This window comes from Zootoca vivipara, chromosome 6, assembly GCF_965207765.1.
Source record: "Zootoca vivipara chromosome 6, rZooViv2.hap1.1, whole genome shotgun sequence".
Classification (NCBI taxonomy): Eukaryota; Metazoa; Chordata; class Lepidosauria; order Squamata; family Lacertidae; genus Zootoca; species Zootoca vivipara.
In genome coordinates, this window is record NC_142589.1 from 68,386,652 (window position 1) to 68,401,057 (window position 14,406).

At 46.2% G+C, this 14,406-nt stretch overlaps 1 protein-coding gene across 1 annotated transcript in view; it reads right to left on the bottom strand.

Annotated features, from left to right (window-relative positions):
* Positions 1-5,463: 5,463 nt before the first annotated feature.
* Positions 5,464-14,406, bottom strand: part of KIRREL2 (kirre like nephrin family adhesion molecule 2) — a 57,098-nt gene continuing 48,155 nt past the window's right edge. The window contains exons 13-15 of the mRNA XM_035119529.3: positions 13,513-13,622; positions 9,779-9,862; positions 5,464-7,209 (exon numbers count right to left, since the gene is read on the bottom strand). Of these exons, the coding sequence (XP_034975420.3) occupies positions 6,766-7,209; positions 9,779-9,862; positions 13,513-13,622 (638 nt within the window). The 3' untranslated portion in view covers positions 5,464-6,765. The remainder of the gene's footprint in view (positions 7,210-9,778; positions 9,863-13,512; positions 13,623-14,406) is intronic.

Consider the following 14,406-nt stretch of genomic DNA (forward strand, 5'->3'; position numbering starts at 1 on the left):
GTGTTCTGTATGCTATATAAGTTTAAGTCTTATTATAAGTATTGTAAGTACTGCAACTGTATTTCTTATGGACAGCGCCAATCCTGAATGTATTAGAGTTGTGATCATTATGCCCATTTGCCTTCAGTGGCACTAAAGCTCTGCTGGATGAAATACAATTGCCTCTGGTCTATTTTTTGGGAAAACTGCATCGCGTTTAAGTTTTTTCCTCCTCTGGAGATGGCGTGACAGTATTCATGTGGGGTGGGCCAAAAATGCTTCTAATCTGAGGCACCATTTGTCCCGGGTGGACCAAACACCTGCAGATCAAGTTGCGGTTTAAAGGAACTGGGAGGCGGCGGCGGCGGCTGGAGAAACACCCTTTACAACACTATAGCAGTGGTAGGGAACCTCTGCCCTGGGGGCTCAAAACAACCCAACAAGGCCCTCTCTACCCTCAGGACTCTCTCCAGGCCATGTTCTCTAGGCCACACCAGATCTGCCCTGGTTTGCACCCTCCTTCAGGCTTGAGATGGTTTTGTGGGGAGGGGCAGAGTTCTAAGAACATCTGAATCTTGTGTAGTTAGGAAGTAGCTTAGTGGCACATCTACCAGCCATGTTTTGCCACTGACCTTATCTACCACTGGGATGCAGACCCTCCAAGTGTCTCTATTTTCCAGGGACAGTCCTGGATTCCCAGATTCCCATAATAATAATAATAATAATTTATTACTTATATCCCACCCATCTGGCCAGGTCTCCCCAGCCACTCTGGGCGACTCCCTACAGAATATTAAAAACATGATAAAATACCAAACATTAAAAAGTCCCCTAAACAGGGCTGCCCTCAGATGTTTTCTAAAAGTCAGGTAGTTGTTTATTTCTGTGACATCTGATGAGAGGGTGTTCCACAGGGCGCGTGCCAGTACTTAGAAGGCCCTCTGCGTGGTTCCCTGTAACCTCACTTCTCACAGTGCAGGAACCCTGTATAGGGAAGTTTTTTAATGCTTCATGTTTTCTTATGTTTTTATATATGTTGGAAGCCATCCAGAGTGGCTGGAACAACCCAGTCAAATGAGTGAGGTATAATAATAATAATAATAATGGAATAGGATTTCCCTATTTTCATTGGAGAAAACGTTGGAGGGTATGCGGCCCCTGGAATCTTGCCCACGAGGAAATGTGGCCCTCAGGCTGAGGATGGTTCACCCCAGCGCCTGCACTAAGAGCTTCATGGTTATGAAACACAGGCTTGGGTGAGTGTGAGGTCATCAAGTAAGAAGAGCACTTGAGGAACAATTGGGCTTTTCATTAGATCCTTCGAGAAGCAGGCTGGGCACAATCCATTGGCTTCCTGGAACATGCATGAGATAACCATCTATATGACACACTTCCATGGCGTCTCATTGCTTACAGCAGAATTTGGCTGGGCCATTTGCATACCAGCCCTCGGAGGACACATGCTGGGACTGCTGAAGGTCACATCAACCTGCTGACCTCCTTCCCAGGCTGCCTGTGGGCCCTTCTTGCCACTCTAGACACACTACTGGCAGCCCTCTACTGATGATGGCTCGATACTGCATGACACACCCCCAGCAGGATGAGTGAAGTCGCCTCGTCTGCCAGCTGTTGTGGAAGAGCAGATGATAAATGCTGCACTTTTCTCTCTGCACGACATTTGTGCCCGTGGGAGTAGAGCGAGCAATATCCTGTCCCCTGTTTATAATGGAGGGGAGAGGAATCAAAGAAGATCGGAGTACAAGTTTGCCAGCTTCTTTTCTGGCAGGAACCCGGTGCCTTAACAACAACAGCAACAACACCCCTCTCCCCCTCCCCGCCACATAAGAAATAAAAATAAGGTGAAGTTTTCCTTGTTGTGGGGCATGATGGGGAAAGATCCATCAGTTACAACTCTGCAGAGGCACCCTTGTGTGGAGAACGCTGGCAACTTGGTGGTGCTGGGGAGAACATACCACTTTTTTTTAATTTAAAAAGTGTTAATCATAGGAATAAAAATAGAGGGCCCTCAAAATGGGAAGAGTGGTTATGTGCATCTCAGGCAGGGAGGTAGTTTAGCTGGTGTTTTCTACTTTCTAAAAAGAGCTACGGTACATGAGCGCTCCTGTGCTTAAGAGTAACACAGAGCAACTGCGCTTGCCAAAAGCACACAGCAAGTGTTGGAAACTTATTTGCCCCAGCTATGTGCTGTGACTGCTGGTCATGCGAAAAAGTCCTGCCTGTGCATTTGCACATGCAGTATCTAACAGCAAGTGGTCAAATAAATCAATAACATTTGATTAATGCAATGCTATAATAAAAAATGTGTATTTTTTGGTAACTTGCATAGATTGTGTAGAGCTAATTCTGCTTCCTATAAGCTTACAGAATGGGTCTGTCTTGGTTGGGGGGCTTGTGTTTTTTACTAGGCAGTCAAAACCAGCTGGTGGAGGGAAGCTGACTTGCCTAAGATTTAGGATTATATCACGCCTCATAGCATCTCAAACACATGGCTGCAGAGTGGGCAACTTGCGCAACTGGTCTGTGTAGCTGTGCCTTCAAGCTGCAGCTTTTGTGGCCTGCATTTTTTAAATGGGGGTAACGCTGCTGTTCACAAATTTCGATTGGCTTTTGGTGCTGCTTCAGTTTTGCGTGTTTTTATTATTGTGTGCTTTTGGTTTTTATTCATTTATTTTTTTCCCTCCTGAGAACTCTTGGGAGTTGAAAGGGTAGGATATGAACTTCAACAACAAAATACAGTAGTCAGCTTTCTATATTCCTGACTCAGACCATTGGTCCATCTAGCTCAGTATTGTCGACACTGACTGGCAGCTGCTCTCCAGGATTTCAGATCAGGAGCCCTTCCTTCCCAGCCCTACACAAAGCTGCTTTGGCTTGAGCCTTCTGCATGCAAAGCAGATGCTCTGCTACTGAGCTACAGTACTTCCTCGCATTACAAAAGGAACAATAGACAAGCCTCCTAGTTTCTATACCTTACTGTAACTCAGCTTGTTTAAGCTCATGTAATGGAAATAATCTCCTATTGCTTTTCTGTTTACTCTGCTTTTGGTACTTTCCTTTTCCCCTTTGTGCAATGTTAGATGGTAGGCTCCTTGGGGCAAGGAGCTGCCCTCTTCTAACCTTGAAGGGACAAAGCACCCAGCTGGCACAAGGTTAAGAAGACTGGCAACAAAAACAAATAATGATTATGTACCACGAATTAGCAAGTGATATCGCTTGTTATCTCCGGGTTGTGGAATGCTCTTGCTTATTTCTGTACTTCAAGCTGCTGTTAAATGACAAAGGAAAAGCCGGGCTGCTATTTTTCTGGACAGTTGGGAACCTCATGTGCTCACCATTGTGTGTACATACATGGAATCATAGAATTGTAGAGTTGGAAGGGACCTCAAGGATCATTTAACCTGAAGTGCAAGTAAATATCATCATCATCATCATCATCATCATCATCATCATCATCATCATCAATAACAGAAGCCTGCAAGCAGGACCTCAGCAGAACAACTCTCTCCCCAACAACTGTATTCATAAGGGTACTACAGTGAGGAACACAACCATCAATGCTAGTACCTCTTGGTAGCGATATCTTCCACGACACCCATTTGTGATGCTGTTTTACCGAAACTATCTCACACTCCCTGCCACAGCCCCACACATTTTTGTCTGTGTGGGGAGGTGGGGTAAGGCTGCCATTCCCTGCAAGTTGTATACCAGCAGCAAAGAGGAACGCTACTTTTAGCAGACAATTTAAAAGATAGTGAGGATAAGAATGACGATGCTCTTTAAACAACGCAAGCATGTGGCTGATGTAACACTCACGAGAAGTAGAGACCTTCACGGATTTCACACACACAGTCATTTCTTGCCCCAACACAGACGGTGAGATACCCGCCCACCCATCTGGTTTCAAAAGCAGCATGGCCACAGCGGAAAACCTGTGAAATACCGCTGAAGTGGGAAAAGAAATGCTGAAACAGGAAGGGTTTGGTGTAGCAAGCAAATCTCTTTCGCGCACTGTGGGGTGTGTGTGTGTGTGTGTGTAACATAGGAACCTGTCTAATACACAAGTCCAACTATTTGTTCGTCTGGTATTATCCACTGACTGGAGTCTCCAGCATGCGTCCTTCACCTGCAACCAACTATTGCACCTGATGTCTTCTGCATGCAGTGCATGTGTGCTGCCGCTGAACAGCACCCCTTTCCCCAAAATAAAGCACTTCTCATCCGGTGTAACTTAGGGATAGACGAGGCTCAATTTCTCATTTTTCTAGTCTTAAATTCAGTTTGCCACAATTCCGTAGTGACTTCTGAAAACTCCCCCCTCCCAAATCCTCAGGAAAATTTGTCAGCGGATCTCTCCTAATAAACACATTTTTTTTGTATGCAGTTCTGATTAATATACACAAGCAACTTCTCTTAACGTGATGCATTTTTCGTATGCAGTTTCCCCGAATCTGTGCATTCTTGTCTGCAAACTTCCCCGTCATGTATGTTTTCTGTTCACATGATTTGGTGGGAAAACTGCATTGCAAAATTTGGAGAAGCACGGATTTTGAAGGATGCATTTCGGGTTGTGTAATGGTTTGAGAAGTGCAAATTACTTCTCATTAAAAAACCCTTTTACCTGGCCTTTGCATACCGTCCGCTACTTGGTTTTTGTAGCAGGAGATGCCAGGGCTGGAACTTGAGATGCTGTCCCTCCCCAAAGGATGTTGTGCTATGTCAGATATCCTAGGGGGAAGCCCCCCCCACTGTGGAGGAGAACGGGTTCAGCACCTTCAGTATTTGCAGTCATACCTCAGGTTACAAACGCTGCGGGTTGCGCTTTTTTGGGTTGTGGACTGTGCCGAACCCGGAAGTACTGGAATGGGCTACTTCCGGGTTTTGGTGCTTGCACATGCGCAGAAGCGCCGAATCGCATCATGCGTGTGCGCTGACATGGCGCTTCAGGCTGCGAACGCTGTGAGTTGTGAATGTGCCTCCCGCATGGATCACGTTCGCAAACCGAGGTATGACTGTATTGCACAACAGGGGATCTGCTGAAATCTGTTCTTCTGCAAAAGGGTCAAATGCACAGGAATCCTGTTCACTGTTGCATTGGGTCAGAGCTGTGGTTCTGCTTCAGTTCCATGGAAGTGCAGAACAGAGTATTGGGTACCACTTTTGGAGAATCTAAGGCAGAGGTGGGCAACCTGTGACCTTCAATTATAGTCCAGCAACATCTGGAGGGCCAACGGTTCCCCACCTTTTCCTTCAGATTTTGAGTTTCAAAAGGAAAGGTCCCAGATCTCATAGGTTGCAAATATATGCTGGAAAGTGTATGGGTAACACACTTTTCTCTACCAGCCAGTCTGCCCTGGTACGTACAAGGCAGCTTCCTCTGTTCCCAGAATTCCACTGGTGTGTATTTGTGTTCTGTCCCGCTGCCTAGCATTCTAAGGCTAAAATAACAAAAGCATAACTCCGACCTGCTTTTTAAATTAAATATAAATATTTGAATTCTGCAGTAGGCAATACATTTACAACTCCCCCTTATCTTACGCAACACACTCAAACAGGCGTGACCGTTGTGTGCTAGTGTGAAATCCCAGTCTAATAATAAAAATTGCAAAAACAAACAAAACGGGGAAATACCCCCCCCCCCCAAAAAACTAAAGCACTCCCAAGAGATTCTGGAAAGATTGAAACAAAAATGTCAGAACCATCAATAGCAGAGAAATACACTTAAGGCAAAAAGTAATAACAAGGAATAACTTATTTAAAAGAAAAGAAAAAGAATCTCACAAATGAAATCAACAGATCCCATTGGCTTTTGGCTTCCTATATCCTCCCAAGTCCCATCCTTGGCTTTTTTAATAATTGGATTTTAATCCTCAGCATCATCCTGTCCTTTTAAATGTGCCTAAAGAGAGTCCTGGCAAGTCTTAAAATGGCATAAACGTTGAGCACTATCGCCACCTCCCTGTCGGCCCGGTGCAGTGCAGGTGCCGTCCTGTTCAAAGCGATATTTGCCTGTTTATTTGCTTGTCTTTAATTAAAGGGGATGGGCGGGAGTCTAGGAGACACCCCAGCTAAAGAGGGGGGCAGAGGGAATGATTTAAACCACAGCATCAAGCCAGGAAAAAAATTAAAAGGCAAGCACTAGGGAGGGGCCCATGCTTGGAGATTTCCCAGAATCATGCGGCTGGTGGAGAATCTTGCCTTGACGGCAGGGGATTTGCCCTCGAGGCAGCTCTGTTTCAGGGTGAGGAGAGAGAACAAGCATCACGTAGTCCCATCACTGTCCCGGCACCATACTGTGCACCGTTTTCAGCACCCACTGGCTTCTTACGCCAATGCTTTTGTCAGACAGACAGCTGTGCCCGCCATTTTGAATCCGGATTCTTACAAGTCAAGACAGATTCCCCGGAAAGTCTGTCCTCTGTCTCAGCCAAGGCTTTCCACCGTTTTCAAACCCACTCTTCACGTCCTGGCACGAAGGCAGGCAGGATGTTGGTTTCCTTGCTGCCCGAGTGAGATGGGCTTGGTCCCAGTCAGAAGATGGCGAGAGGGCTGTCGGCCATCTTGGCTGCCGAGCCAGCTACCTGCCGCCGTCCCCACCCCACCCCACCGATATACACACAAGGAGAATTGGGCACCCTCAGGAGGAAAGTGAGGGTTGCCAGTCTATCACCCTGGCCGTTCCGAGTCCATTAGCCACAAGTGAGCGGAGTCTGTTCCCTTTTCTCTTTCTCGGGAGGTGACCGGCATTTGCCAGGGGACGGGCCCGAGTCATACATGGGTCTGCATGCGCTGGTGAGCGGGGCGCCCATAGTCAGACTGTTGGGACAAGGACGTGTAGGAGAAGCGAGAGCAACCCGAGACTTTGCTGGCCTGGTCCGACTGCCCGTAGCCGCTCTCCGCTTTCTCGTAGCTGCTCGGTTTGACGTAGCTGGTGAAGGCCCGGCTATAGGGGGCGGTGAGGTAGGTCGACCCGCTGTAGATGTTTTCCTGGGGGAAAAGACGCTCGTGGGGGTCATAGGCTGAGCGGGAGCCGGGTGTGCCCAGGGTATAGCGGTGAGCGTATTCGTACAGTTTGGGCTGAACTGGCCCCGTGGAAGGGTACAGAGAGGTCGCCCCGAACAATGGGCGGGGGGCCGACGTGTACTCCGAGAAGCTGCTAACCAAACTTGGTTCCTCGTGGGCGCGCACCTTGTAGTAGCCATTGGTTGGATCCTACGGAAGAAAAAAATATCTGTATATGTATTGGAATGCCAGGGAAGCAAATGTCAGGATGTGCCCCAAAGAATCTAAATACAGTGTTGCCTCGCTTAACGAATGCCCTGCTTAACGAAATTTCCGCTTAACGAAAGGATTTTTCGAGTGGAGGTTGCCTCGCTAGACGAATTCATTTTATGAAAAATTCGTCTAGCGAATCGCGGTTTCCCATAGGAATGCATTGAAATTCAATTAATGCATTCCTATGGGCAATTTTTTTTAAAAAAATCAATGCATTCCTATGGGATTCACTAGACGAATTTTTCGTTATAAGAAAAGACCCGTGGAACGAATTAAATTCGTCTAGCGAGGCACCACTGTATATGGGAAATAGTTGTGTACAGCTGAAAACGCTGGCCATATTAAGATAAATTCAACAGTGTAAATAAGTTTTGATGGATGCAATAATGGAATACTGAAGGGTATTGCTTTTGTAAAATGTGCAGGGATTTATGATATGTAAAATGAACCATGGAAAGAGAAGAAAGGAAGTCATTGATATCTTAAGGATGGAAAATGAGTATTTTAAATTGTAAAACAGAAAATTTAATACAAATTATATGCAAAGAATCTTAGAGAGAATTGACAGTGTGGCATAGTGGTTGGAACTCAGGAGGGTTAGACCCCTTTTAACAGCCATGGCTTCCCCCAAAGTAGTGCTTCTAAATGACAGGAATATAATATTACACCAGGGCAAAACTTCTAAGGGCCTGTTCATAGCTCGGCTTAATGTGGATTGTGAACCCCTTGTGCCTCCTTTAATTATGGATAATAAAGCATGAATATTTTTTTTTCAGTGTCCCCGGATTTACTGAAAAAAATCTGGTAACCATAGGGCAGACCCCTTTCCCCCAGCCTCAAACTTTGGGGATGGGAAAGATTTTCACTGGGGACAATGGTGTGGAGAGAAAGGGTTAAATACTCCCCCTCCCCCCTTATTGTAGTCCCAATCATAATCATGTAGTCCCAATCATGTAGTCCCAATCATGATTGCCAAGGGCAATTTAGGGCTAGAAAGAAGAAAAGAAACAGAAATACGGTAAAAGCAATGCTATTAGAAGAGATGAGTCAAAGTGATGATAGTGATGATTCTTAGAGAGGAACACACCATAGAGGAAGAAATGCTTTGGGCAATCAATAACCACCTTGGAAACCCACAGAATAGCTGTGCAATGGGTCGTCCACACCTAGGGAAACTGAGCCGCTGGTTCTATCATGTTAAGAAAGTTGGATTTTCTGAGATGGGTGGGGTAAGTCAGAAGCTCAACAGGGAAAACATGGAACGAGTTAGACGTATCCTCCATGAATCTTGCCTATGGAACCTCAATGTTTTGATGCAGTACAGTCATAACTTGGAATTCAAACCGAGTCCATTCCGGAAGTCCGTTCCACTTCCAAAACGTTCGGAAACCAAAGTGTGGTTTCTGATTGGCTGCAGGAAGCTCCTGCAGGCAATCGGAAGCCATGCTGGATGTTCGGCTTCTGAAAATCGTTCGAAAACTGGAAAATTCACTTCCGGGTTTTGAATGTTCGGGAGCTGATTTGTTTGGGAGCCAAGGCGTTTGAGATCCACGGTATGACTGTATACCGCCAATTTAGGATTACTGTCAATTGTCAAATGACTGTTTTTTTAACTGGGTTTTGCCACCAAATTTTAACTATGTTTTTTAAATCATTGGTGCAGTTCTGTAATTTATCCTTTGTTGTACATTTCCCAGGGGTTCTTTTGGTGGAAGGGCCATTTACAATTACGATAAATAATCATAATAATCATTGATTTTGTTGCTTAACCATAGCACCCAAGAGAGCTACTGGTCTGTCCATTTCTACAGCTGGGGAGCTGAATTTCAAGTACTGTGACCTGGCTTTAATTGAGCTGCCTTATGTATTTACAAAAAATAAGAGGGTCTTTTCTGCAGTGGCACCCACACTCTGGAGTGCCCTCCCCAAACAGGCACATTTGCTGTGTGTATTACAATCTTGTCAAGTCCAGTGCATTTTCGGTGGAATTTTGCCTTCGTTTCTCACTTCCTTTAAAAACAGTTTTAGCCCGCCTCCACTTGGCTGAATATAACAATATTTTGTTTGTTTGTTTGTTTATTGTTTATTTGTTGGTTTTTATGTTGTATTTATGTTTTGAAATCTTTGGTGGTGGTTAAGAAGTATTTTAAATGATAAAACATTTTTTGTAAAGGAGGAGGAGATGCCCTTATCGGAGGAGACAGATAACTAGAAAATGGGACAGGCTTTTGGTATGGATTAGGAAGGCATTTTAAAACGTTCGTGTGACTCTTTGGTCTTTGAGAGGTTCAGAAAGGTATACTTAGGGCAGTGGTGGTGAACCTGTGGCCCTCCAGATGTTTGGACTCCAGATGTTATCAGCTCCTGCCAGCCTGGCCAACAGTCAGGGATGATGATGGGAGATGGAGCCAACAACATCTGGAAGCCACCGGCTGGCCAACCCTGACGTAGGGCTCTTGTACGGTAGGCAGAGTGGTGAGCCTCCCAAAGTCCCAGCTGAGCTCACCTTCAGCTCTTGGCTCCCTTCGTCATCCTCCAGGATCTCACTGTGCTCAGTGTGGGATGTAGCTGGAGACTCACTGCTTGTGGCCTGGAGGGAGATGAAGGGGGAAAGATGAGCAGCCTATAAAAAATGCCCTCCTTGTCCTGGGCTGGAGTTCTTTAGGTCCCTTAGGACCAGGCAAGGCAAGACAGTGGAGATCCATGACAGCACCTCCTTCTGTCTTCTCTTTATTATCATTCAGGCTGCGAGAGCCATTCCTTATGTAAATACCACCACCTGCGTGTGAGAGGCGCATGATCTGCAGGCTCAGGGAAACAATGAGGTTGGCAGAAGTACATTTTTTTTAAGCTCAAGGGAAGACCTCCCTCCACCTCTGGCAAACAGCCCAAACCCTCCTGTCCTATCAATGACCAGTCTAAGGGAGGTGGGGCTGGGGGAAGACAAATTATTACTGAGTTTTGAATGGTATGGAAAGGGTGGAGAGAGATCTTCTCTCTCATCCTATTAGAACTTGGGCATGGGTGCCTGATGAAATTGATCAAGGACAACGGATGGTTTAAACCAGGCATAAGCAACCTTGGCTCTCCAGATGTTTCGGAACTACAACTCCCATGATCCTTAGTTAACAGGGCCAGTGGCCAGGGATCATGGGAGTTGTAGTTCCAAAACATCTGGAGAGCCAAGGTTGCCTATGCCTGGTTTAAACCAGTGTTTCTCAACCTTGGGCCTCCAGCTGTTTTTGGACTACAGTTCCCATCATCCCTGACCATCCTGCTAGCTAGGGATCATGGGAGTTGTAGTCCAGCAACAGCTGGAGACCCAAGGTTGGGAAACACTGGTTTAGACTGCTGAAATTAACAGACATGGCACATTTATTTATTTATTTAAGTCATTGTTTGCGTTTCTAATCCATAGAAAACGGGACAACAAAACATTAAAGATTGCCATAAAGCCTACCCCGACCTCAACATGCCTGCTGGAACAAGGAAGTCTTTTGTCATGTGTGTGAAGTGCAAGAAAGGTGCCCATGTCATCTCATTTGGGGGGGAGTTATTAGTATTATTAGCATTATTATATAATGGACCTGAAGACAGGAGTGCCTGGCATGCTCTGGTCCATGGGGTCACGAAGAGTCGGACACGACTAAACGACTAAACAACAACAACAACAATAATGGACTTGGGCCCTCAACACTGAATTCAGGGCTTCTAGTAGTTATATTATGGGGGATCTCATTGGTCAGGCCAGGAGATAAGGGATCAGGAGGTCCTTAAGATAGCCTTGACCCAAGTTGTTAAGGGCCTTGCAAATAAATACAGGAACCCTGAACTTGTCCCCGTAACATTTGGGCAGCCAGTGTAAGCTTGAAGTACAGTGGTACCTCGCAAGACGAATGCCTCACGCAACGGAAAACTCTCAAGGCAAAAGCGTTTTGCGATCTTTTTGTTGACTCACAAGACGAATTTTTCTATGGCCGTGCTTCGCAAGACGAATTCCCCCTTTTTTGCTTTGCTTTGTTTAAATTGGAAAACCGCAAAACGAATTTTTCGCAATACAAAACGACTCGCGGAACGAATTAATTTCGTCTTTCGAGGCATCACTGTGTGTGCTGGTGGTAGGTAGTCTGTCCCCATCAATGGTCTAGTTGCCTCATTTTGCACCAGCTGGAGGTTCCAGACCAGGCACAAAGAGTGTATTGCAGTGCTCAAGTCTTTGTTAATTATCAGTATGCAAGGATGGCTGCTAGCTTAGATGGTCTTTTAGAAGAGTTAGGCAAAAATTCATGGAGGGTAGAACAAAGTGGTACCATGACAGCACAATGTAGCCTTCATGTTCAGAGGCCATGTCGTAGCCTATGTATACCTGGGTGCCAGTTCTTGGTGGTTGGCGAAACCCTCTAACAACCCAGTGAGGACTGAGCATTAAAAAAGAGGGCCCAGACTTTGCGAACTAATGGAGTGGGGAGAGAAATGGAAAACCAGGTAGGAGGGGGAATGGAATATATTGGGGAAAGTGCATAGCTGGCTGGCTGGCTGGCAGGCCAGATAACCTGAAGAGCACAGAATTGTAGACTTGTAGAGCTGGAGCGGACCACAAGGGTCATCTAGTCCAACCCCCTGCGATGTAGGAATCTTTTGCCCACCTTGGTGCTCAAACCCACAACCCTGAGATTAAGAGTCTCATGCTCTACTGACTAAGCTATCCCAGCACTCCACCCTGCAACATTTTGTTGTATGCCCCACTTGTACTTTTGAATACCAAATACTGGAGGCTTGTGGGTTTTCTGGAAACATCTGCTTGCCCACTAGTGGGAAAGGGATGCTGGACTCTGGAAGGGCTCGACTTGTATTATTAGCAGGCTGTGTGCTTTGTGCATTGAAGTAGAAGTAATAATAATAATAATAATAATTTATTTATACCCCGCCCACCTGGCTAGGTTTCCCCAGCCACTCTGGACAGCTCCCAACAGAATATTAAAAATACAATAAAACATCAAACATTAAAAACTTCCCTAAACAGGGCTGCCTTCAGATGTCTTTTAAAAGTCAGATACAGTGGTACCTCTACTTACGAATTTAATGCGTTCCGAACGCACATTCATAAGTTGAAAAAATGTGTAAGTCGAATCCCATAGGAATGCATTGGGAGAAAAAATTCGTAAGTCGAAGCAACCCTATCTAAAAATTCGTAAGTAGAAAAAATCCTATCTAAACCGCATCCAAGATGGCGGACGGAGCTCCATTCGTAAGTAGAAACATTCGTAAGTACTGTAGAGTTATCCGTAAGTAGAGGTACCACTGTAGTTGTTTATTTCCTTGACATCTGATAGGAGGGCGTTCCACAGGGTGGGCACCACTACCAAGAAGGTCCTCTGCCTGGTTCCCTGTAACTTTGCAGTGAGGGAACCGCCAGAAGGCCCTCGGAGCTGGACCTCTGTGTCCAGGCTGAATGATAGGGTTGGAGACGCTCCTTCAGGTATACTGGGCCAAGGCCGTTTAGGGCTTTAAAGGTCAGCACCAACACTTTGAATTGTGCTCAGAAACATATTGGGAGCCAATGTAGGTCTTTCAGGACCGGCGTTATATGGTCTTGGCGGCCACTCCCAGTCACCATCTAGCTGCCGCATTCTGGATTAATTGCAGTTTCCAGGCCACCAAAGGTAGCCCCACATAGAACATGTTGCAGTAGTCCAAGTGGGCAGCACAGCATGCACCACTCTGGCAATACAGTCTGTGAACAGGTAGGGTCTCAGCCTGCGTACCAGATGGAGCTGGTAGACAGCTGTCCTGGACACAGAATTGACCTGTGCCTCCATGGACAGCTGTGAGTCAGGGGCACAGTTACCTCATTCAGGACCAGGGAGTCCCCACACCTGCCTGCCCCCCCCAAAACAGTACTTCTGTCTTGCCAGGATTCAACCTCAATGATAACTTCCATCATCTCTGGCTAATTGGTCGTGTTGGGTGGGACTGAGGGGTTGCAGTGCACAGTCCCATTTGGAGAGACCCATTGCAATAAATGAACATGACTAGCATTGGTCCATGAATTTAAATGGGTCTACTCTGATTAGAACTTAGTTGGCAACAACCCTTGGAGTCCCAGAACATCTGGAGGGTGATGGGTTCCAAACCCCTGTTCCATAGGCTAGCAAGAGAGGACCCCCAGAGAGTGCTTTCATGTATATTAAGTACCTTTTGAGTGTTTGGGCAGCGAATCAGGATCCTGGCTCTACTCACCATAGGCTCCTTGGCATCGTCTTCGGTCTCGCTCGGCCGGCTGGGGCTGCTCTCGCTCGTCGTGATCTGCACCAGGATGTCTGCCTTGGAGAGCTGCGTTCCCCGCTTGGCTGCAGAAGAGGCAGAGTGACAGATACAGGCATGAATTCTGCCTTCCTTGCCTACAGCTCCACACAAAGATGACCTTCCTTGCCTCACAGAACTTGGACTTTTGGATGGACGCACACATGAAGGTATCACAGGAGGAGATACCTTAAGTTCCTTTGTGCTTCCTTGAATGTCTGCTCCCTTATGCAGGGCAGCGTGACTGAGTGGTGTAGCACTGCAGGAGATTCCAGGTTCAATCCCAGGCACCTCAAGGTAGGGCTGGGAGAGAATCCTGCCCCAAATCAAATCCTTTTCTGATCTGCAGTAAGTCTGCTTCTTTTTTTTTCTTTTTTTCTTTTAAAAAGTGGATTTGTTGTGCTGGGGTGCTAATCTACTGTTGTGCTGGGGTGCTAATCTACTGTTTAGTGGCAGAAATTTAACATTTTCTGGTAATGTGCTCTTAGATGTCCATGCAGATAGGATTTGAGTAAGAACAGCAGTGCGTGTGTGTGGGTGACCTTTCTGTTTTAATTTTGTGATAAGGTGAAGGTATAGAGTAACTATAATATGCAACATAAATTGAAATTATGTGAGAACCATGGAGGGAGAGAGGGTGCAGCTCTCCAAACACAGATCTTGGAGCCCCTTTTGAACTGGGAGACACTGGAGACAGAAGTTTCTCCAGGTGAGGCATGTGCTCTGAGCAGGTGTGCTGAGCAATGGTCCCTCCAGTAATGACAGAAAGCCTCCCAGCCTCCCTTCTCTTCCCTGCTGTGCTATTCCGCCTCGTGTCACCTCCTTCAAACA